This window comes from Nyctereutes procyonoides, unplaced genomic scaffold, assembly GCF_905146905.1.
Source record: "Nyctereutes procyonoides isolate TBG_1078 unplaced genomic scaffold, NYPRO_anot_genome, whole genome shotgun sequence".
Lineage (NCBI taxonomy): Eukaryota > Metazoa > Chordata > Mammalia > Carnivora > Canidae > Nyctereutes > Nyctereutes procyonoides.
In genome coordinates this window covers 23,328,549-23,350,979 of record NW_026575048.1, presented here as the reverse complement: position 1 = coordinate 23,350,979, position 22,431 = coordinate 23,328,549, and the positions used below count along the sequence as shown (strand labels likewise).

At 43.6% G+C, this 22,431-nt stretch overlaps 1 protein-coding gene across 1 annotated transcript in view; it reads left to right on the top strand.

Annotated features, from left to right (window-relative positions):
• Nucleotides 1-22,431, top strand: part of ALK (ALK receptor tyrosine kinase) — a 690,816-nt gene that overhangs the window by 202,372 nt on the left and 466,013 nt on the right. Inside the window, exon 3 of the mRNA XM_055327701.1 lies at nucleotides 13,063-13,227. Within this exon, the coding sequence (XP_055183676.1) occupies nucleotides 13,063-13,227 (165 nt within the window). The remainder of the gene's footprint in view (nucleotides 1-13,062; nucleotides 13,228-22,431) is intronic.

The following is a 22,431-nucleotide window of genomic DNA, read 5'->3' as shown; positions in this document are numbered from 1 at the left end:
AACTCCATTGTATGATATCTATCATCAAGACCTGGGACTTCCCTGATGTTTCTTTTCAACCAAGTAACTTTCCTAGGTTATATTTCATCCCTTTTTATGGGATGTATAAACTAGGTCAGCTGATGTAGTCATAGACGAGTCTAATTTACCCAACTGGAGATATGTAAGACAACAATAAATTGCTTTTATCTATTATACATATATAAATATATGTAAATATGTATATATGAATGTATCTCTCATGCACTTACTCACCCACCAAGTGTCTACAATTTGCCAAGCTCTTTGCTCTTGCCCTTCCTAGAGATTCTACCTTAGTTCACTTTTATTGTAGGTCTAAGATAGTCCCAAATATCCACCTGAAAGGTGCTTCTTAAATACTCTTGCATGATTGTTTGGTATATGTGTGCAATACCCTAGGGACTGATGATCCTACAAACCTAATAGGAAGGCTTACTTGGGAAATAAGACTTTTCAGTGTTAGCAAAGACATAGTATGTCTATTAGATTAGTAGAGCTTCCTTTTAGAAACCATATAGTAAGCATTCCCTCCTAGCAGCTGGTTACCACATTAACCCCTAATTAGAAAAGCCTGCAAGGTCATAGACCTTACCATGTCCCCATTTTTTCACCAAGAAAAGTTGTGTAATGTCTTTCTGCAGTACTTTATATTTCTGATGTCACACTTTTTAGGGTGACTTATCTTAGTAATTTGTGGTCCTAAGTCATAATTATTCTGCAACTATAAGCTCTTAGAGGTCAAGGAATCCACATTTCTTTTAAAGATTTTATTTATTCATTCATGAGAGATACACACACACACACACACACACAGAGAGAAAGAGAGAGAGAGAGACAGAGAGGCAGAGACACAGGCAGAGGGAGAAGCAGGCTCCGTGCAGGGAACCTGACGTGGGACTCGACCCCAGGTCTCCAGGATCAGGCCCTGGGCTGAAGGCGGCACTGCTGAACTACCTGGGCTGCCCCAAGGAATCCACATTTTGTTTCCTTTTGCATTTCTAGTGATTGGGCCAGTGTTTTGTTCTCAGTTGAGTTCTTGATAAATATACATTAGATGAAATAGAAACATCTGCTGAACAATTCAGGGGCAAACTAAGAGTTTATTCAGGTCTCTCGTTCCCAACCCAGAGCTTTTCAGCCCCTCAGGATCTCTGTTCTAGTAAAGGGTAGGGGTGTTCTCACCAGCCCTCTTGTTCCTAAAGTCATATATTAATTGGTTTCAGGAAAAACATAGGTCTAAGGGGAGAACAGTTTCTGGGCTGGACATACTTTGGTTTAGAATTAAAAGCTATGACATTAAGTACTTTGGGCAGGCTTATTTTTTCTTTACTCATTCTAAAAAAAAAAAGCATGATCAGCAAATATGAGTGAGCTGAGGAATTTTTATTTTGACAGCTTTGGGACATCTGAGATATTGTATACAGAGCATTCCTAAACAGCCCAGAAAGATGTGTGTCCAAAACATATGCAGGAAAATGACTGATCAAGAGTGAGAAAAATGAGAGGAAATCCTCTGAAAATGAAATGTTTTGTCAAGAGCAACCTCAGATGCAATTATTTATGCCAGAAAAGACCTCAGATTAATAGAACTTTACCCAGTCCATTTGAGTAGATACCTAGAATAATTTGGTTTGCTAGAAATCGTAAGCTATCAGGGCCCACAATGGTCTGGTCAAATAGCCTCATCTTAAGACAAGGAAGTTAGGCCCAGAGAAGTCAGTGATCTGCCCAGAGCTAGGGGCAAAGCTTAGATTCAAACCCAGGCCATCTGCTTGGGAGAGCCCACATCTAATCTTTCATAGCAGATGCATGGGTGATGGTTCATATTTTCTCAGTACTTGGACTGCAAAGCATTTCCTCACATGTCACTCCTATCTATTGCTATATTCATGTCATCACTTTAAGTCCTCAAGTCTCCATCAATCCAGCAAGTTGATGATGTCCCAAAGGTTGCATCAATGTAGCGTCAATACATCCTGGTGTGGAAGGACCTGCAGCCAGGCCCAGTCTAGTTAACACACGATCACTATGAATAGCAACTTAAAAACAGGATCTGGGGCCCAGGAACAGTCGACTAGGTTTGTGAACCACAGGTCTTCCAAATACCTCCTTGTTGCCTATTTAAATATCCTCTGTAACATCCAGGTGAGCTGTCTGCCAGCCCCTGTCTGACAGCAAATCACAGAATGGTGGGGAGGAAACTCGAGTTGTGATCTAAGAGGTAGAATTAATTTCCAGCTCTGATTCCTGTTAAGTTTCACTACCTTCAGCCAATAAACCACTCCCTAGTTCTGTTGGTCATCTGAAAAATGGGAATGATCATGATTCCTAATTGACAGCCTCACTGTAAGGACTGATTTCGAGGAAAGGCTTCCATGAGACAGAACACAGGTGCTTCACTATCACCTTCTTAAGAGGAGTGAGAGCCATTCCAGTGAGAGGCCAATGGCCTACAATTTTAGCGGCCTGGTTCTACTCTGCTAGAAAGGTTTTCCTTAAAACTCTTTGAGTCCCTAATTTTGCCCTCTGGAACCTGAAAGTACTTTACGTTTAACCATAATACTATCCATGCTAAGATTTAATCCTCTGCATCCCAGCTTCAAAATTCATACAACTACACAAGAATAAGCAATACTAATTCCTCACCTATCTGGAATAATCTTATTCCTTCATCTGTTCTTAATGGACTATCTAGTGTAAACCTAAACCATGTAAAAATCTTTTCATTTTCCAAGATGCAGTCCTAAAATTGCCTCCTCTGCGGGTCTCTGGTCCTCCCAAGCGGAAACCCTCTCTCATTCTGTGTCCCCGTGGCCTCACCATGTCTGCTAACTGTGAGAGTTAGGTGTGAGAAGTCCGTCTCCCCACCCTGGACTGGGAGTCCCCGAAGGGCACAGGGTCTGTGCTAGGACAGCCTGGTGTCTGTCTGTGTTTTGAGATTGGTATCAGGGAAGAACTCTGTGGTTGGTAACCTGCAACACCCAGCAGATCCTCACTATTATGGACAAGAAGAGTAAGTGGGAAGGATCATTTTGCATGTTCTGAGGTTGAGAGCTCCCATGACCATCTGCCTCCTCTGGTTATCAAGGATGCCACATTGCTCGGAGCTCTTCTCTAACCTTCTGGTTTTAGGGATGATCCCAGTCATATGGATGTCATGCTGAGCAGTGTATAAACTACTAAGGTTTTCACCATGTTCTGTGGGGTCAGCTTCATATTGTTAGAGACTCCATGTTCTACATGAATGATTCCTGGAAATGACAGGCAAAAAACTAGATTGGAAGTCCAATCTGGGTTCTGGTCTCAGCTCTCTTATTTCTCCAGACCCTTAGCTTTGCTACTCTGGCCAAGTCACATCACCCTCCTGGCCCTTGGTTTTTTTCCACCTGTAAAGTGAAGAGGCTGGGCTGGTTAATTTCAGAATGCCTGGGATTTTAATTATTTTCGATTTTCTGTTCTGGGTCGAAGAGCAGGGTACCATTTCTTCCATCCATAACATTGCTTTGGCCACAGATAAGATAAATGAGAATTAAGCTTTCTATGCCTATCTGCCACCATCCTGGGCATGCTTGCACACACACCCTCTCTGAGACTCTTTTGCGACTGTGTTTATATAATTGATTGATTGAAGGAGACTTAGCCCTTCTTCGCTGCAGCTTGATTATAAGTGAAGTAAACAGATGTCTTGAATTGGGTGATTGGTTCCCAGATGCGTTCTAGGGAGTGAGCTGGTGGGAAGCAAGTGAATGATTTCAGTTCTGGGGCCCTTTGACAAATGAGTAGCGGTTGTGGGCGGGGCGGGGAGGCAGGGTTTGATACTAGGTTTGATACTTAGTCTTATGAAGTAAGTGGCCATATGTTGGTGGCAGCTGGAAGATTAATATCAAAGGTAGCTGGTGGGCTAAGTGCCCCTTTAGGAGATAACCCAGCAAGGGGTAGGAGAAGTCCTTCATCATCCAAGCCTGGGCTAGAAGTCAGGACTCTTGGGATTCTGCTGACCAGCTGCTAATGCCAAGTTAGAAAGCTGGTTTTGGCCATCTGCCCAAAAAGGGAAATTGGTCTTAAAATGGTAGAGATGGAAGAGGCCTGAGAATCATTTCATTCCACCACCTCATTTTTCAGATGAGGACATTGAGGCCTTGGGAAGTTAAATGATTTGCCTGTAGCCACAGCAGAGCCAGGATCTAGAATGCAGTTCTTCCACTCAAGGTCTAGTGTGACTTCGCTTCCAAAGGGAAGTTAGATCAGTGGGTGAAAGAGCAAAGATTGAGTAAGGAGCTTCCACAAGCCACAACCACAGCTTCCTGCCTTCCGCGCTGGTCACACACCTATTCAGCTCTCCTCTGCCTTGGCAAAGCCCTGTGGCCACCTGAAGAATAACAGCAGGGACTGCCAAATTTAATAATAAACTGGGCAGCCTGGGTGGCTCAGTGGTTTAGGGCCACCTTCTGCCCAGGGCCTGATCCTGGAGTCCCGGGATCAAGTCCCATGTTGGGCTCCCTGCATGGAGCCTGCTTCTCCCTCTGCCTGTGTCCCTGCGTCTCTCTCTGTGTGTCTCTCATGAATAAATAAATAAAATCTTTAAAAAATAATAATAAACTTTGTGCCAGTCACTGCCACATGGGGAGCTTGATATGCATATTGCACTTAATCCTCCTCACAGCCCCCTGAAGTGGCCCCTGCTTTAATCCCCATTTTACAGATGAAAGAATTGAGGCACAGAGGGACTAAATAATTTGATCCCAGGTATGCAGCGAGTAAAGTGGCAGAGCCAAGCTTTCACCTTAAGCAGACTGATTTTGCGCAGCATCTGTGCTCCTGTGTATTCCCCAGATACCCCAGGGTCCCCTGAGGTTTTGATATAAATCAGAACAAGGTAGGAAGATGCCTGTTCTAGTCAGTGTCTCCCTGGGTCCTCCAAGGGCAAATCAGTCCACCTCATTCTGAGGCTCCTGGTGGTAGATCTGAGGCAGGGCTCAACCAAGGCAGAAAGATGTGCATATATAGTACTTCCTAATTAAGAAAACACGCCCACATCCATTCCCTTGTTTGATCATCACTGCAGGTATTATTATGTTTATCAGCATCATTATTGTGATAAATCTCTCACGTTCATACAGGAGGAAACCAAGACTCAGGTGGTTAAATGAGTTATGGCAAAAGCACAAGGCTGATAAACCCAGAGCTTGGAAATTTCCAAGAATTCTCTAGGGGTCTTCCCCTTTCAGTCCTAGGCCCCTGCCTTTTCTCCCTTTGTTCTTATCATAGCTTCTGGCCTATGCACAGCCCTACTGTCTGGCAGGGAGCTTCCAGCAAGCATCAAAAAAGCAGCTTGTTGGCAGAAGAGTACACTGAGAATGAGAGAAGCCAGGAAGCCTTACCGGAAGTGATCTGAGCCATCGAATCATTGGGAGATATTTGAAACCTAGCCATGTATGCTTTTGCTAGCTTATTCCAGAAAAACACAGGCTAGATTTTTGAGAATTTTCCTAATTGTTGATGGTATTATTTTGTTTTTTTGTTATAGCTGAGAATAATAATAATAAATATCACACAGTTAGGAACTAAACTTTAGTACCAATTTTGCAACCCATGCACTTTCATCCATTATAGCTCTGGACCTCAGTTTCTTCATGTCAGATGGTCCCAAATGTCCCTCATCACCTAGAAGGTCAATGATTGAGAGGTTCTGGAGAATTCTTTGAGAAAAGGAGATGCCCTTGCATTGCGCCTCAGGATTGGTGGCAGCCAAGGGAGTTCCCTTGAGCTGGGTACAGTCCTTAAGAAGGATTGCCAGTGTTTTGAGAATGTTGGTTTCTGGAGCTCTATATTATGACCTGCAGCTTCAAACATGAAGCCCTAATCTATGACGTGTAAAGACGTCACTTGTAAGAGAATTGTGGCATGTGCATGATGCTTCATATGATTCCTTGTTGAATACACAAATCAGGCTTGTCAGGAATCCTCAGACATCTGTATATGCCACCCTTAAAGCAACCTAACCTCGGCTTAACTGTACCAGTAAGCCAAGCATGAGGAAGTGAGAGCTGGTGATTCGGTAAGTCTGATGTTCAGCTTGGCCCATGCCTGGTGCTATGCAGAGAAGATGGCATTCAAAAAGGCCTCCATAGCCAGAAGTACCCTTAACACTGTGTGAAGGACCCTCTTGACCAGCCACATGTTCCTGGGATAATCTTTTCCCTTGCCTGGGTGTTGGTGTTTTCACCTGGCCAGTGGGACAAGCAGTTGACCTTAAACGTCACTTCAAGTTCTAATAGGCTTTGACACTGTGAATATCACCTGAAGGTTGTTAGGCCCAACCTTCCCAGTGGACAACCTAATACCAAGGAGGTAGTCATCTGCCACTGGGTAGAATGTCTCCTATAAATACTATTTCTCATAGTAAATGAGAAACTGTGTTCAGAAAGGGTATGGCTATGCAAATTCTTTTTTTTTAAGGTTTTTAATTTATTTATTCATGAGAGACACAGAGAGAGAGGCAGAGGCACAGGCAGAGGGAGAAGCAGGCTCCCCGCCCCCCATAGCCCGATGCAGGACTTGATCCCGGGACCCCGGGATCATGACCTGAAGGCAGATGCTCAACCACTGAGCCACCCAAGTGTCCCATGGCTGTGCAAATTCTGAATCAGTTAATGTGTGTTGTAAATTTCTCCATTTGAAGCACATCCTCAATCCTTCTAGCAGTGATGGGGAGTTAGTCTGATCACTGAGATGACCGATGCTCAGAGAAAGGGGGAGAGTACCCTGTACTGCACATCTGGCAGATGATGTAATTGGAGTCACTCGTGTCTTGTGCTCTATCCCTGAGAAACAACCCTGATGATACTAAGGTCACTTAATGAGTAAGACATGTGGGTATAGATACATAGAAGAAGATTGTAGGGCTGGGTGGGACCAAAGACCACCATTCAACAAATGAGGACTGTCAGTTCCAAAGTCAAGGCCATGTGCATCCTGGCCATCAAACAGGAAAAACCAAGGCAAAATAACAATCATATTGCCATATTTTAAACTAGCAGCAAACTTGATGATTCTGCTTTCAGATGCAGATTCCGTGGCTGAGTATCCAGTTGGGTAAACTCTCTCATGGGCCCCTGATGGTCATAGAAACCTTGCCCCTCCCACCTTTAGTTCCCCCAACTGTGACCTCCTCACCCCATCCAAGAAACACAGCAGATATCCTAGAAGATATTAGGAAACCTAGATGGAATTTTGAGCCCCAGTTCTGACTGCACACGTAGCCTTGGCTTCCTGAGTCAACACACCCACAGGGGGCAAGGCTTGGATTTTAGAAATATGAACTTTGACTCAGTCTGCATTTAGGAAATCCCGGTTCCATCTCCTTCAAGGGCAGGTCAGATGCTCCAGCTCCTGTCCTGCCTCTAGCCTGGCCCTGTTTGTCTCTCCATGGGTCCAGTTCCTGACCTGCCTCACTGCAGGTCTTGACCTTTACTGGTATCCGTGTCTCTGAATGAGGACAGCTATTTCTGCTTCCTTTTTAGCTCACAGTTCCCTGTTTGTGAGATACTGACATCAAAGCCTCAGGGTCCCAGGAGGGAATCAGGTCTATGAAAGCTCACTGAGTCACTTCATGTGTAACTTAGATGTAACTTCACTGCTCTGAGCTCAGTGTCTTCATCTATTAAATGGAGGTAAGACTCCTGCCTACTTCATAGGGATCAAATAAGATAATGATATAAGGGGCCCGGCATACAGTAAGCCCTTAGTAAATATTGTCAATTATGAAAATACTTCCCATGGGCCTTCACAGAGTTCCTCCCCTCAGGGCTCCTCTATAAACAAATACCCAGTGCTGCCAGCACCAAGAACATAAGAAGTCTCCCCAGGCTTGATTGAAAGAACACTCATAATAAAAGAAAAGAGTAAAGAAGGGTGAAGCATCATAAGATTGACAAACATGTTCTTCTCTTTTGCATTACTCTGCTTTTCACTCTGCAATATTTGTTTCTAAACTTCATGGAGGGCTAACACTGAGAGACATCAGCCGGTGGGTTCCTGTGGACCTGCCCCAGGACAGCCGCTCTTAGTGATCCTGGAAACCAGCCAGCCTTGGAAAGAAAGTCTCAAAAACTAGAGACTGCTGGTTCCCTAATGAAATTGACTCGAGGTGACTGAGGAAACTAGTGCAAGGTCTCTGGATTTCCAGGGTCGGGATCAAGGAGGCACAAAAGGCCTTGATCCAAAGAAGTTTTGTGGTGCCTGAGGTGAATCTGGGTCAGTTTACAAAAAAGGACTATTGGATTTTCTAAGCCCACCCAAGGAAAGACCTGAGTGTCCAAAGGACACCGTGTTTCCCTATCACCTTTGTGTGGTGCTATAGATGGTGTCCAGAACTTTCATGGAATCTCCTTCACGCTGCTCAGCTTGGGAAGACCCCCATCTCTGTTGATTAGCCAAGGTGGCTTCCTTGGCACAGGCCTTGGTATGACTGCTTGGGTAGTCTCACACATTCCTAGAGGCTAGATAGCCCCCCTCAGACTCAGCATGTGGTCATTGCCAACTCCTCTACAGTCAAGGGCATGTGATAAGGGAACTGGGCATCTCTCTGAGCAGGGACACCACAGGGTTTTCTGATCAGTTTCTGTAATAGTCTTCTGAATGGCTGCCTTTAATACCAGAACAATGCCTTAAAGCTAACTGTTAATGAATTTAGTTTTTGAAATGTGACTCATACCCTATAAGGTTTCAAGATATAGGCACAAACCAATAAAAATTCATGATCACACACACACGCACACACGCACACACACACTCACATTCACACTTACTCACCCAGAAACAGTTTTATTTGAGATTTTCTTCTTAATTTTTTGAGATTCTTGAAGTAAACTAAATCCCCATTGAGTATGATGCACTTTCAGCCTCATTTCATGGGGAATCTGCTTCTAGGGATGACAACAAGCCCCCATTAGAAGTAGGCAGAGTGGAAATAACTGATGGTCTGTAGGTGTGGTTGTGTTGGCCCAGGTTTGGTTTTTGGTTGTATTGGCTCTGTGGGATCACCGACAGTCAGAGAGGGAGGGCACTATAGAAGTTGTATGCTCCATTTTCTTTCATTTTTCAAATGCAGAGAACTACACACAGAGAGGTGAGCAGACTTGCTGAGGTCTCTGAGCTGCTATGTGCAGGATCAAGCCTGGAACCATCCTCACTGCTCTACCGAGACCTTTCCCTTCATAACACTTGACATCCCTCTCAGCAGAACTGTCTCCAGAAGATTCCATTACCTTATCTTTCTTTTTTAAAAATTTTTATTTATTTATTTACTTGAGAGAAAGAGAGTGAAAGAAAGAGCACAAGTGGGGCAGAGCAGGGAGTCTAATGTGGGTCTCAATCCCAGGACCCTGAGATTATGACTTAAGCCGAAGGCAGATAGATGCTTAACCGACTGAGCCATCCAGACTCCCCTTACTTTATTTTTCTTTCATGATGAAAGTAACTAGAAAGTGCATGGCAATGATCAGGAGGCTCTGGAAAGTATGTCCTTTTCTCATTACTGTTTTTTTTTTTTTTTCTCATTGTTTCTCTTTGCTCATTCAACTATGTGATCAGCACGTAGGAAAGTATGTCTGGGAAGTATGTCTTTTCCTCATTGCTGTTTTTCAATGGTTAGTCTCCTGGTCCTGATAGGTATAGTAAGGTTGAGAACTCTGGAGCCTTTGAAGGTCATAGACACTTTGCAAAATAGGCCTGACAGAGAGGAAGTCTAGATTTGTTCCTTAGGGTAGAGGACAAGCCTTTGCAGATATGAAGAGGCTGAAGACTTTGAGTCTAATAGTAACCAAAACATAACACCTTGCAGGTTTCTCATACATTATTTAATTTACTCTGTTGGCCCTGGTTGAGATTTTGAAACTGTGGAGGTCTGATGAAAAATGCCTGGATCTTCATCATTATCCAGGCCTGGCTCATATTCTGGTTCTGCCTTAGGGTGATCCTTTGATCTTTGGACAAGTAAAGTAAACTCTGTGAGCTCCCATTTCCTCATCATCTACTTTTCAGTGTTTTTCTGTGGATTAAATATAATGACATAAGAAAAATACCTTGCAGTCTCTGGCAGACCCCTGGGATTCAGTGAATATAATTTTCCACACCTTCCCTTGGGTGTAGACCTGCTTCTGCTGTTGGATAGCATAAGGCTAAAGCCTTCACTGAAACCCTGGATCCCTCTGAGTCTGGTCTGTAAAACAGACTCTGTAGTCCCTATCCTGTAAGGATTGGGTCAGAAAACGGTTAAGGATAAAGATGCAAGAAGCATCCTAGTTCTACAACCTCAGAAAAGGCCCAAGGAAAATGATCCTTAACCTGGTGTTTTTAGAAATGATGCGTACCAGGTGTTATTGCTTGAAAGGATCTGGGGCTAGAGCAGGAGAGAGAAACCTCTCTTGATATTTTATGAGGCATTAAACTGGAATGTAGGAAAGCCCCGTTCAGTTTCACCCATGATGAACAGTAATGTTAACTCCCTTTCTATTTAAAGCCAAGATAGTGGCTTTGACAGCTAAAAGGAGGCTGCCTTGGAGCAAGAATTTCAAAATGAACCTGTTTGATAATTAGAGCACGTGCCTAGCTTGTATCACTAGGCAGGCTTGGTTCAAACACAGCCAGTTCTCCAACTGTTCAGAGTCAAAGATCCCAGGATGGATTCTGCTTGTTGCTGGGATTCTATATTCTGTGGTCTGTTTGTCTAATATGCACCAGGCATGGCACACCTGACCCAAATAGAGATAAGACCTCACATGGCACACCTCTGTTCCAAATAGAGATAGGATGTCTTTAATTGGAGGAGAAAAATCAAGGTAGAGGATGGGCCACAAAAGTAGAAGCTTTGGGAAAGTGACCAATAGTTTTCTGTGTGGGATGGGGACAGCCAGTAACTTTCTCCCCCATCTTGTGACTTGATCATTAGCTAACATGGTTGGATCCTTTTGACCCTCTTCAGAAGAGCCAAGGTTAGTGGCTACACTTTTCATTATATGGATAATTGTGCTACAAAGTGTAAAATGTTGGATCAGTTTTCTCCTTGTATTCTGCAATCAAAACCAGGTGACTGGCAAGCAAGTCTTGAAGATTAAGGCAGCCTGCAATTCATAGACACCAATTCATGGACATAGCAGCAGCTCAGCCCCCAGTGGCAGGTAGAATGGCTTCAAAGCTGATAAAATATGTAGTCAGCAAGTGGCATGTCGACTCAAACAAGGCTAGCTCTGCCCATTTCAGATTGCCATTATAAAGGTGAATTGTCTATATTGTGAAAGGGCGAGTGGTATTAACCTGAGGACCAGAGAGATGGCAGCTCGTGGAGAGCAGCTGGTACATAAATCTCTAGGGGCTGAGAAGCAGAAAGATACTTAATAGAAGTGTAATTGAAGGATTTCCCCCCACTATCACCACCTAAACTTAGTTTGGCTAGTGTCAATGGGAATTATTTTACTCCTACTCTGGGACAGCACTTAGCTGCCTGTGTGTGTGATAAAGGGAATCCAGTTACAATCAGCTGCCCACACTAGAATTGACCCCCCCTTCTCCTCTGTGTTCAGAAATTCTCAACACCAGGCTCATTTTGGAGGTCAAGAGAGCAGGAGCCCCAGAAGCAGCTGTTAAAATGCAAAATGATAATTGGGAGTCAGCACCCATTAGCACCACCACACAGATGGATTTATCAAATTCACTATAACCTTTCTGAGAACAAGGACTTAGGAATCTTTAAAAAGTCAGATCAAGAAAGAGCTTTAGAAAACATCTACTGTAGGTCTCATTTCGTATTTGAGGAACTTAAGGCCCAGAGGGGTTAAGTGTCTTGTTCAAGGGAACCAACAAATCAGTGGCAGAGCTGGAGTTGGAACCCAGGCCTCACTGGGCATTTGTTTAGACCCAATCACCTGGTCTAAAGCCCTGTTTTGCAGTTGAGGGCATGAAGTGCCACATGTGAGAAGAGACTGTCCAAGTCTGGATACCAACCAAAGTCCCCATATTCTAGTCCAGTGGTCTGACCTTCACATCACATTCTTCCTTTCTTCACATCCCCATGGCTGGGGGCAGACAATGAAGTAAAAGGTCGATGAATAATTTGCACTTTGGCACACACTCCACCCATCAGCAAGCTTTGGGAGCCTCCTGGGTACAAAGCACTTTAGCTACTTTGAGTAACGCACACTGAGGAGGGGAAGAAGGTGAGTGTATCTTAGACGTAGGGCAAACATGAAATGGTGTGTACACAGGAAGCCCTAGTCAAAGGTTATAAAAACTCCCAGGGCATGGCCTCTTCCTACCTCCCTCTCTTTACCCCATGTCCTCCCCCACCTTCTCCCCAAGAGAGAATGAGCTGGACTCAGTCATAGCCTTGGCCTCCTGGTGTGGAGAGTCCGAAGGGTAGATAATTGGCTGACAGACAGGACTGTAAGGCCTGCATTCCCTTTGGCCTTCTCTTCTCAGGTAGGGCTTAACCTGGCCAGGATTTTTCCTGAGCATCTACTTACTATAGACAGGCTAATGTATACAGATAACGAATTCTCCTATTAGTTCTTACCGCAAACTCTAGAGGTAAGTGTTACCATCCCCAGTGTATAGGTAAGGAAATTTGAGGCCACACAGGCTGATTTTCTTGCCTGGAGTCAACCCAGACTTAGATGCAGACTTATCTGCATCTTATGCAAAGTCAGGATCCGGCCATTTGGCGTCAGACCCTCTCATGTCACCAGGTAAACTTACAGGATGCAGAACCTCTCCAAGTCCCACCTGTTAGCTCTTGTTTCACCTGCCTTCTCTGAAGATACCTCCCTTAACCTGAATTAATACAAAGAACTCTTTTTTTCTCTCTCTCTTGGTCCCCTTTTCAGCCCTATGGAACCAGGCCAGCTGTGAACCTGACAGCTCACCATCCTGGACAGAGCAAGGGTTGTGGATGAGATGAAAGCTGCCTCGCTGGGGCAGAGGGGTGGGGCTGGAAGGTCTCCTAGGGGAGATGTTTGCTCCACTGACCACTGGCTGTCATTGCAGGTCTGGAATGCAGCTTTGACTTTCCCTGTGAGCTGGAGTATTCCCCGCCCCTACACGACCTTGGCAACCAGAGCTGGTCCTGGCGCCGCGTCCCCTCTGAGGAGGCCTCCCAGATGGACCTGTTGGACGGGCCTGAGACAGAGCACTCCAAGGAGATGCCCAGAGGTAAGGATAGAGGCCACCACAAAGTGTCCTGGCTGGGCCTGGCTGGGGCTTGAATGTCCATTTCTGTTTGCAGTTTTAAGGCTTGCCTGGCCCTGTTTTCATCTGCTTCCTTTGAAACCTGCTTTTAATATCTGCACCATCTATAGGATACAGGGATCAAGCAGATCCTTTACTCTCTCTCTCTCACCAAGTAAAGGAAATAGGATTTTATAACTGTCTTTCACACAGGTGTAGGAGAAAGTGCTGATCTGTTTATCTATTGGGAATAGAGTTGCCAGGTAAAATTCAGGACATCCATTTAAATCTGAGTTTCTGGTGAACAATAAATGGTTTGTTAGTATAAGTATATCTCATGCAGTAGTTGGGGCATACTTACACTTTAAAAACTATTCCAATTTCTAATTATATTAAAAAACTTAAATATAATTCAGCATCTTGCATTTTTACTTGCTAAATCTGGCATTTTTAATTTGGAAGGTATTGTATAACTGGGTTAAAAGTTAGTTTCACAGCCATTAATAAATATCCAGACTGCATTGTAGCTTTGCAAGGTACTTCCAGTAGTCCTGAGCTATTAATGAACATCCCTTTCTGAATTAGTAGGGACCAGAGAAAGTAGGACTGGATAAGTTGTGGGTGCTTGTTAAGTATTTGCTGAGTATTTAGAGATAGAGGTGGAGGCACTAAGTCCTAGTCTTGCCTTAGGGTCTCACTGTGGCAATCTTAAAGCTTCACAATCCTTGGACCCAGAAAACTCTACTTACCCAGAATTGACAGCCTACGTTTCTGACTTGTAGGAAGAAATAACCGTTGGCTTGGTAATGGACTTACCCGAACATTCAGAGTCATGCTTCCATTTTGCAAAGCCCTTTCACCTACACTGTTTCATTGGATTCCAATTTTGTGAGAAAGGCAGGCCAGATGAGAAGGTGAGGGCTCCAGAGAGGGGAAGCCTCTTGCTAAAGATCACACAGTTTGTCTGTGCCAGTTTAGGTCTTGATGTCTGCCGTGATGAGTGCTAGATGAGGATACTTTCTACCACATTGTGTTTCTGTTTTTGCAGTGAAAGCTATGGTGACAGCCTACCTTGGGCCTGGGTCTAGGGGGCAATTATCTCAGGCTCAGGCTACTGCGAATCAAATGGGGACTGAGCTCAATTAAGTTCTGGGTGAGGTTGGAAGTGGCACAGAAATAGCTGATGCCCTCAGGCTGCCTCAAACCCCGAACTCTGAGACTCTCCCAGGCTGACCTTCTTTCTGTTTTTATGACATTTTGGAATTGCTTGACCTTGTTTTATATTTTGAGCTGTTTTCACCTGGATACTGATGCATATTGCCCTGGGTAGGGGGTTAGTGATGTGTGTAGGTGAGTGGCTCTTAACCTTATACTGCATCTGAATCTTCTGGAGAATTTATACACAGTACTGAGATGATGATTTGATGGATCTAAGATGGAACCCTGAAATCTGTATATTTTTAAATTTTATTATAAAACGTAGCATTAATCTGTGTGCAAGATAGACCATGTGTGCATGGGTTAATGATTACAGCAAAATCAACATTTGTGTTCTCATCACCAAGAGGAAGAATTTGCATGCTGTCAGCCCATTTACAACCTCTTCTGTCGCCCGCCTAGGTCCAGAATCTCTTCCTTCCCTCAGAGGTAACCACTATTCTATGTTCATTGTTCATTTGCTTTTTCTCATGGCCTCATGAGAGGCTACTTACATATGTAGCCCCAAACAACTTATCATTGAGGTTTGTAATCTGCTACATAAATGAGATAGTGCCTTTGATTTGTGATTTGTCCATTTTGACGTACATAGCTGCGGTTCATTTGGTTTTCGATCACTGTGTGAAAATACAACAATTTATCTCTCCTACTGTCCTTAGACATTTGGATTGTTTCTATGGTTTTGCTGTTACCAACAGCACTCCTATAAGCATTTTGGCACATGGCTTTTGGTGCCTGTGCTTGTCCAAGAGTTTCCCTAGAGTAGAGAGTAGGAGTAGAATTGCTGGGCCATAGGGTAAAGCTTCCATTTCAATAGATAGTGCCAACCTATTTTCCAAATGGTGGCACTAAGTTATACCCCCACTAGTGAGGTGTTAGCATTCGTCCCTGGGACTTTACATCTTCACTAGTACCGGATATTGTCAGACTCGGTCATTTTTGTCCATTTGGTGGATACAATTCAGTATTTCTTCAGACCTTTAATTTCCATGAGACTCTATCACTCCCCCCCCCCTTTTTTTTAAATGTTTTTAGAAGCTTCTCAGGTGATCCTGAGGCATAGCTAGGTTTGTTATACTCTTGATGTAGATCTCCTTGCACACTTAATCCCATTCTCCCTAGGGATGGCTCCAGAGCCCAATCCCCAGCCTCAAGAGGCAGTCCTGGCAGTACCTGCACTTTTGGTCTTTGTAGGTTTTTTATTTGATGACTGTTGACCTGTGAGTATGGTTCAGCGAGATCAGAAAAGAAGGACAAGTAGCAATTGTTCACATACTTTATAGGAGTCAGGCTTTATAAATTTGAAAGTTGGTGCTTTTTACATTTTTAAACAATTTTGAAAAGAGTGCCAATAGATTGCACATTGCCACTCTCTGACCTGTTTCTCCTCCTTGATCTGCTATCTTGTGATCTCTGGCATCTGCATATTACCCTGAATACTAGGAGAAAAACAAAGCGAAGAAGAACATGAGGGAATTAAAAAATAAACACTCACTTCTCAGTATTCCTGAGTGTGGAAATCTATCCATGCCTTTATGTTTTTGCAAAGCTGAGTCCCAAGGGCCAGTACCTGCCCTGAATATAAACCTTTTCCCATTAGTTGAATCAGTCAGGACTGGAATACTCATATTGTAGTGAGCACTGCCAACTTCCGTCTGCCTGAAAAACATTCTGTCTAGCATGGTCATTTGTCACATCACTAAGAATGATGATGTGAGCAGCCATGACAGAAGCCACTGTAGATACACCAGCCCACTTCATCAAGTTCTTTAGTGAAGAAACACATGCAAACACCACTTGAGGGAATCTCACCGCTGTTAGAAACTGGTATTTCTTTTTCCTGAAGTCTAAAAGAGAGATCTGTACTCACATCGGTCTGAGAAACAAGGGACTAGCCTCCCAACCTTTGTAGGAACACTTCTGGCAATTCATGGAGAGGTGCTCAGAGCTTCTAGTAATGGGCTGCTCATTGCTTTTTGCTTCAACTAATTATATCCTTACCTGTTCCCTGAAGTAGGGTTGCTCCTTATGAAGCAAGATGATGTATCTTAATGTTTCTTGATCATCGGGGAATGAGGTGAGGGTGAAAGGAGAGATGACATGCCCAATTTGCATAGCACCAAAGCAAGGACCTACATCTCAGTTCTAACTGCCAACTCTTTGGAGTCTCACTTACTCTGTCATTTCGGCAGAGGGATGCTAGTGGTAGAGATAAGAAGGAGTAATGGGGGTGCCCTTTAGGGTAGTGTAGTCAATAGAGATTTTTTTAAAACTCAACATTTATTGGTTGGATGGTATTTAGACTCTACTGCAATATTTCTTGTCAGGGAATACAGAAAGACTAGAAAAAGGCAGTGAGATAATACCAATCACAGATAATGAACTGTAAGAGTATAAATTCTGAATGATTTTAATTTATAGCCCCTGTAGCTGAGAATAATAAGGAAGATACAATTCAGAGCAGCAAGATAATAAAAAGTGATGATCTGATGGAACACAATATTATAAATTAATAAAATCTTGAGGAATCATCAGGTTGAGGCATTCTGTGACTTTTTAAGAAGTGCCAGGGGCCTGTTTGACATCTACTACTTCCGATGTTTTGGAATATAGTCACATTTTTCTTTTCCAGCAAGATAAGATCCTAGTCTCCAACAGAAACACTTGCTTTCAAATGGAAAACAGATTAGCAGCAGCTCTTCCCCTAAACCCCTCCACCAACCCTCTTCCAGAGAACTGATTTTCAAGTCATTGTTTTGGTTTGGTTTTTGTCTTCTCTGACTGACTTATTTGGTTTAGTATTATACTCTCTAGCCATACGATTTTGTTCATATGTGAAATTTAAGAAACAAAACAAACAAGCAAAGGAAAATAAAAGAGAAACAAACCAAGAAATAGACCCTTAACTATAGAGAACACACTGATGGTCACCAGAGGGGAGGCTGATGGGGGAATGGGTGAAAAAGGTGATGGGGATGAAGGAAGGCACTTGCGAGGAGCACTAGGTGATGTATGGAAGTGTTGAATCACCATATCATACACCTGAAACTAATATAACACTGTGCCTTAACTATACTGAAACTAAAACAAAACAAAACAAACAAAAAACCAGATGGCTTGGTTTTCAGAAGGCTGAGAAACATTGTCCTAGAGTTCTGAAATGGCTAATGATGCTGCCATAGCTAACAAGGGTACTGTAAGCCCAAAGTGGGGTCATTCAGATTTTGAGTCCACTCCTGTTATAGGCCTTTTGCATTAGTTTCTTTTAGCTGTTGTAACGAATAAATACAACATAAATTTGGGTGGCTTAAAACAACATAAATTTACTTTTATCCCAGTTCCAGAAGCTAGCAGTGTGGAATCAAGGTGTGATCAGGGTTGGTACCTTCTGGAGGCTCTGCAGGAGTATGCATTCGATGCCTGGTTACCTAGCTTCTGGTGGCTGCTGGTATATCAGTGCTCCTTTGCCTGTAGATACGTCAGTCCAATCCCTGCCTCCAACTCCACATGGTATTCTCCTCAAGTCTCAAATCTGTCACTTATAAGCTCATATGTCACTGGATTTAGGACCCACTGTAAAAGCAGCGTAATCTCATCTCAGGATCCTTAATTACATTTGCAAAGACCTTGTTTCCAAATAAGATCACTTTCACAGGTACCAGAGATTAGGGCCTGGATGCATCTTTTGGGGACCATGGTTGAACCTACTACACACTGATTTTTCTCCCCATGTGTATGGATTGGCTTGTGGATCTTATGTGTCTCTCCCTGTGCTTGTGGGCTTTTAGACCCTTTCAGAACTTAGATTAGGTGATTTCAGAGAAGCCCAGATTAATACCAGCATTTCTTCTCCTTCCTTTAATTCCTCCCCCTGCCCCAAGGGTTTGCAAAAGTCTGTTCTTAAAAGTCTGAGCACTTCTCAGATTGGCTCTATCCTAGGAGTAGCTGGAACCTGGTAACTGAACCACATTTTGAGCTGCAGGCACCATGCTGATGGACAGTTTCTCTCAGGGTACATCCCCCTCTGCACCCATAGTCACTGGGGGGCTGCAGCTGGTGGACTGAGCTGGCTAGGAGTCTCATGCTCTGACTTGAACCCTTTGTGGTATTGCCAAGCAACTGGAGGGATGAAAGTCTGCCCAGCACTTCCTCTTTCACCCAGCGGAACTTGTCATTAGCCACCCATTTCTACTGCTCTCGGGCTTTGTTGGCTAACCAAGTGGGACCTCATAAATTAGCCTCTTCAGTGGTTGATAACCTACATGTGCGTGGTTTACAGCTCTTTCCAAAGAGGAAGTTCCACAGGTGAAGACAGGGAGGAGCTGGAAGGACAGGCTGTCAGGGAGATAGAGCTGGGAGGAGCTCCAGCCCTGGAGCATCATTGATAGCACACCCTGGAAGCACCCCTCCTATCCCCGGTGTGTGGTGTTGTAGAGGTGAAATGTGCTAATGCATGCTTAAAGTCAGCTGCTTCCTGCCCACAGGGTTTAGTGGTCACCTTTAAGGTGACCTGGTTCATGGGACAGTCAGTAATTACTCACCTCACTTTGGATAAGCAGCCTCTAGCAAAGACCTCTAGTTTTAGGGTGTTGAAGCTGAAAGAGTGGTCAGGAGAGAAAGGCAAACTGGGATAGAAAAGAAATACAATTGGAGTGACAGATACACATACACATACACACATGCACACAGGTACACACATCCCCCAGGACAGAACAATGATTTTTTTCTTTTCATTTGTTTCAAACAGGATGATCTAAAAGGAGATTGTCTATGCAAAGCATTCTTGGCCTCCAGCCCTCAAGAGCTCCCTTCCTATGCTACTTGCTCTGTCTACTATGAAGTTACTTTTATAAGGCAGTGGTCTCTAAACTTTATTATATGCCTCATCAGTAAAATATTTCTGACCATGCACCCCTACTAACGTATATATTTGATATATACAATATATTCAAGCTAGGCAGGCCTAGCTCTTATAGTATCTCTGATTCATGTTTCAAAGATCCTTTAGGGTCTTTCTCAGACTCTCTATGGTTTAGAGAAGAAGAAAATAACTTTCTTGGGCCAAGTGCTACTAATAATACAAACTCAACCCTCAAGAATCAAAAGATACCTTTCTCTATAGACGACCTGACAGACTTAAGGAACAGAGTTGCAACTAAATGTTTCCTATTGGGTTATCTAAAAAACTATCTTGGTGGTGTTGTTTATGATGGCGAAAAACTGGAAATCATTTAAACACTCAAACAATGAGGAATTAGTTAAATAAAACATGTTATTTCTAGATGACTGAATTGTCAATGGTTTATATTTTCTTCTGTTTGCTTTGGTGTTTTTCAAACTTGAGTTCATGAACATGCATTACCTTTATGATAAGATAAAACATGCTTTTTTTTTTAATACAAGGGGATCAAAAATTCTCATTTGAGGCTATGTTCTATTGAATTATTTTAGATTTTTGGGAGGAAGAATAAAAAGCATGTTAAGCATTTTCTGCCACAACAACCATCAAAAAAGCCAACACTGTTGACTATGGTGGGATAGACAAGTAGACAGACAAAGAGGTTGCTTTTCTGCCTGCCTAGGTAGCATACATTCACATTATCCTACAAATATAGGGCACCCCCACACTACCCTTTTTCTGCTTGACTTATCATTGAAGGGTGGATAAGGATAACCATGGAAACCAAATGTGCATCAGGTTCAAGAATGGGTAACAAGTGCATCATTGTAAGCAGGAGTGGCATATTCTATTTCTGTTGAATTTTTGTCTGTTCAGACATATGAGAAGGGTTCAGGGTAGTCATTCCTTTCATTTGAGCTAACTTCTCATCATAGTAATTTGCTGGGGGGATTTGTAGCCTCTTGTCCATACCCCTTTTCTGGAACTCATCATGAGAGGCCACATTAGTTTTCTGGTGCTGCTTGCAGAAATGTGTCCCTCATCTCCTGAGCAATGAGGTCACAGGGCCTTGAATTCTGACCCTTGAGAAAACCCTTCAACAAGCTGTGACTTGTGATTCTTTCATTTTAATGAGATTCTGGTGTCAACCTAGCAGCACTTGAGCTCCAGAGGGGGACTTGCCTTAGTGAGCCAGAATACTTTCAGGGTGTCTGTAAAGTCCTCTCTGTCAGGACAAGCCTCTCCCACAGTAGTACCTCTGCCTTTTAAAGAGCCTTTATTGGGAAGAAATGGATTGTGGTTGGTGAAGATTATGCATCCCTTTACTTGAGCTTAATAGCCCTGCCTACAGGGCATGAAGAGTAAGAAAGAAGGACAAGTGTTGGAGGGAGAAGGGCTCTCCATCTCAGCTCCAATGGATGTCACTTTATCTCTGCACCCCTTGGGTTCCTAATCTGTAAGGTAAAGGTCTTGGACTGGACAGTCACTAAGGCTATTCTTGCTCTGATATGAGACTGGGGAGTAAGCATATCCACTGCAAATGATGGCCATGTACCTGGTACAAATCTGTGAGCCACAGATATCCCCATTATCCAAAATTTAGTCATGGCTCCTGGAAGCTATACAGCTCCATGGCTCAAGTCATTCTTTGGGCCATGGCATCAAGATGGGAGTACTGACCCTAGAAACTTTTGTGGCACAATGGAGGGAAGAAAGAGTACCTCCTGTATCTATTAGCAATTAGATGAATTTGTCAGGTTGGCTCCTTGGGGCTGGTGATCCTGAGGAGTATTCACAGCATAGGACTTTGGGCTAGTGTAACATAAAATGATGACCACCCAGAGAAGTCCTAATTCCTGGAACCTGTGAATATGTTATCTTATAGGGCAAAAGGGACTTTGCAGATGAGATTATTCTGGATTATATGTGTGGGCTTAATGGAATCACAGGGGTCCTTATATGTGAAAAAGGGAGGCAAGAGGATCAGAATCAGAGCACATGTGATGATGGAGGCTGTGGCCAGAGAGAGACAGAGATTTGAAGATCACTATGTGTTAATGTGTATCAATTTTTCAATTTTTTGAAACATATATTTCTTCATTTCTTAAGCCAACAATTGGTAAACCCCTACTGAATTCAGGGCACTGCAGATTAAAATCGAAGTCAGGGCGATGTCTAAAATCAAGGGGGGTTCAGTTCCATGTAAAGCAGCAATACAGCTGGTACTGGCCCTGACGGTAGAGGAAGAGGTCATGAGAGAAGGAATGCTACCAGCTTCTAGAAGCAGAAAAGGCAAGAAAGTGAATCCTCCCTTGACTCTCATCTAGAAGGAAGGCAGCTCACCAACCCATGTTAAGCTTCTGACCTCCAGAACTGTAGGATAATAAATGTGTATTATTTTAAGCCTCTAAGTTTCTGGTAACTTGATACAGCAGCAGTAAGAAACTAGTATCACTAGTCTTAACCACGTTTGGAGGAAAAGTGATGGTCTTGGGATATGATTCTAGGGAGGACAAGGCTCAGAGGACTGAAAGACAGGTCTTAGAGACACATTTCCTTCTAGAGACTGTAGATGTTTTCCAATGAGTAATCATTGGAGGGCAGTCTGCAAACTGCTCCCCTCCACTGGAGATAGAACAGACATCTCTGTGCACCAGAAATGGAACAGAAATAGCAGCAGCAGGAGCTGAGGCTAGAAGTGGCAGCCTGACGTGGCAGATGTTCTACGAGTCTGGCTCCTGTGGGTAAGAAGGACTGAGGGTACCTGGGGCAGGAGCCTGGAGAGGCTCATTTTTCAAAATGGAATGAGCTGAGATGAGGCTGCCTTACCCATGGAAGGAAGCTGTGATGTTTCCCAGGACAGTTTCTGCGAAACTCCTGTGTGAGGTGGCTGGAGGAGGCAGTGAAGGCACACTCCAGAGACCAGCCCTTAGCTCTGCCCCATATGAAATGGCAAGAGCTACAGTCTGCAAAGTACTTTCTCACCCATCATCACATCTGATTCTCACAACATGGCAAGATGGACACTGTTAGCATGACTAAGTGTATATAGATTGGTATTGAGGCTAAAT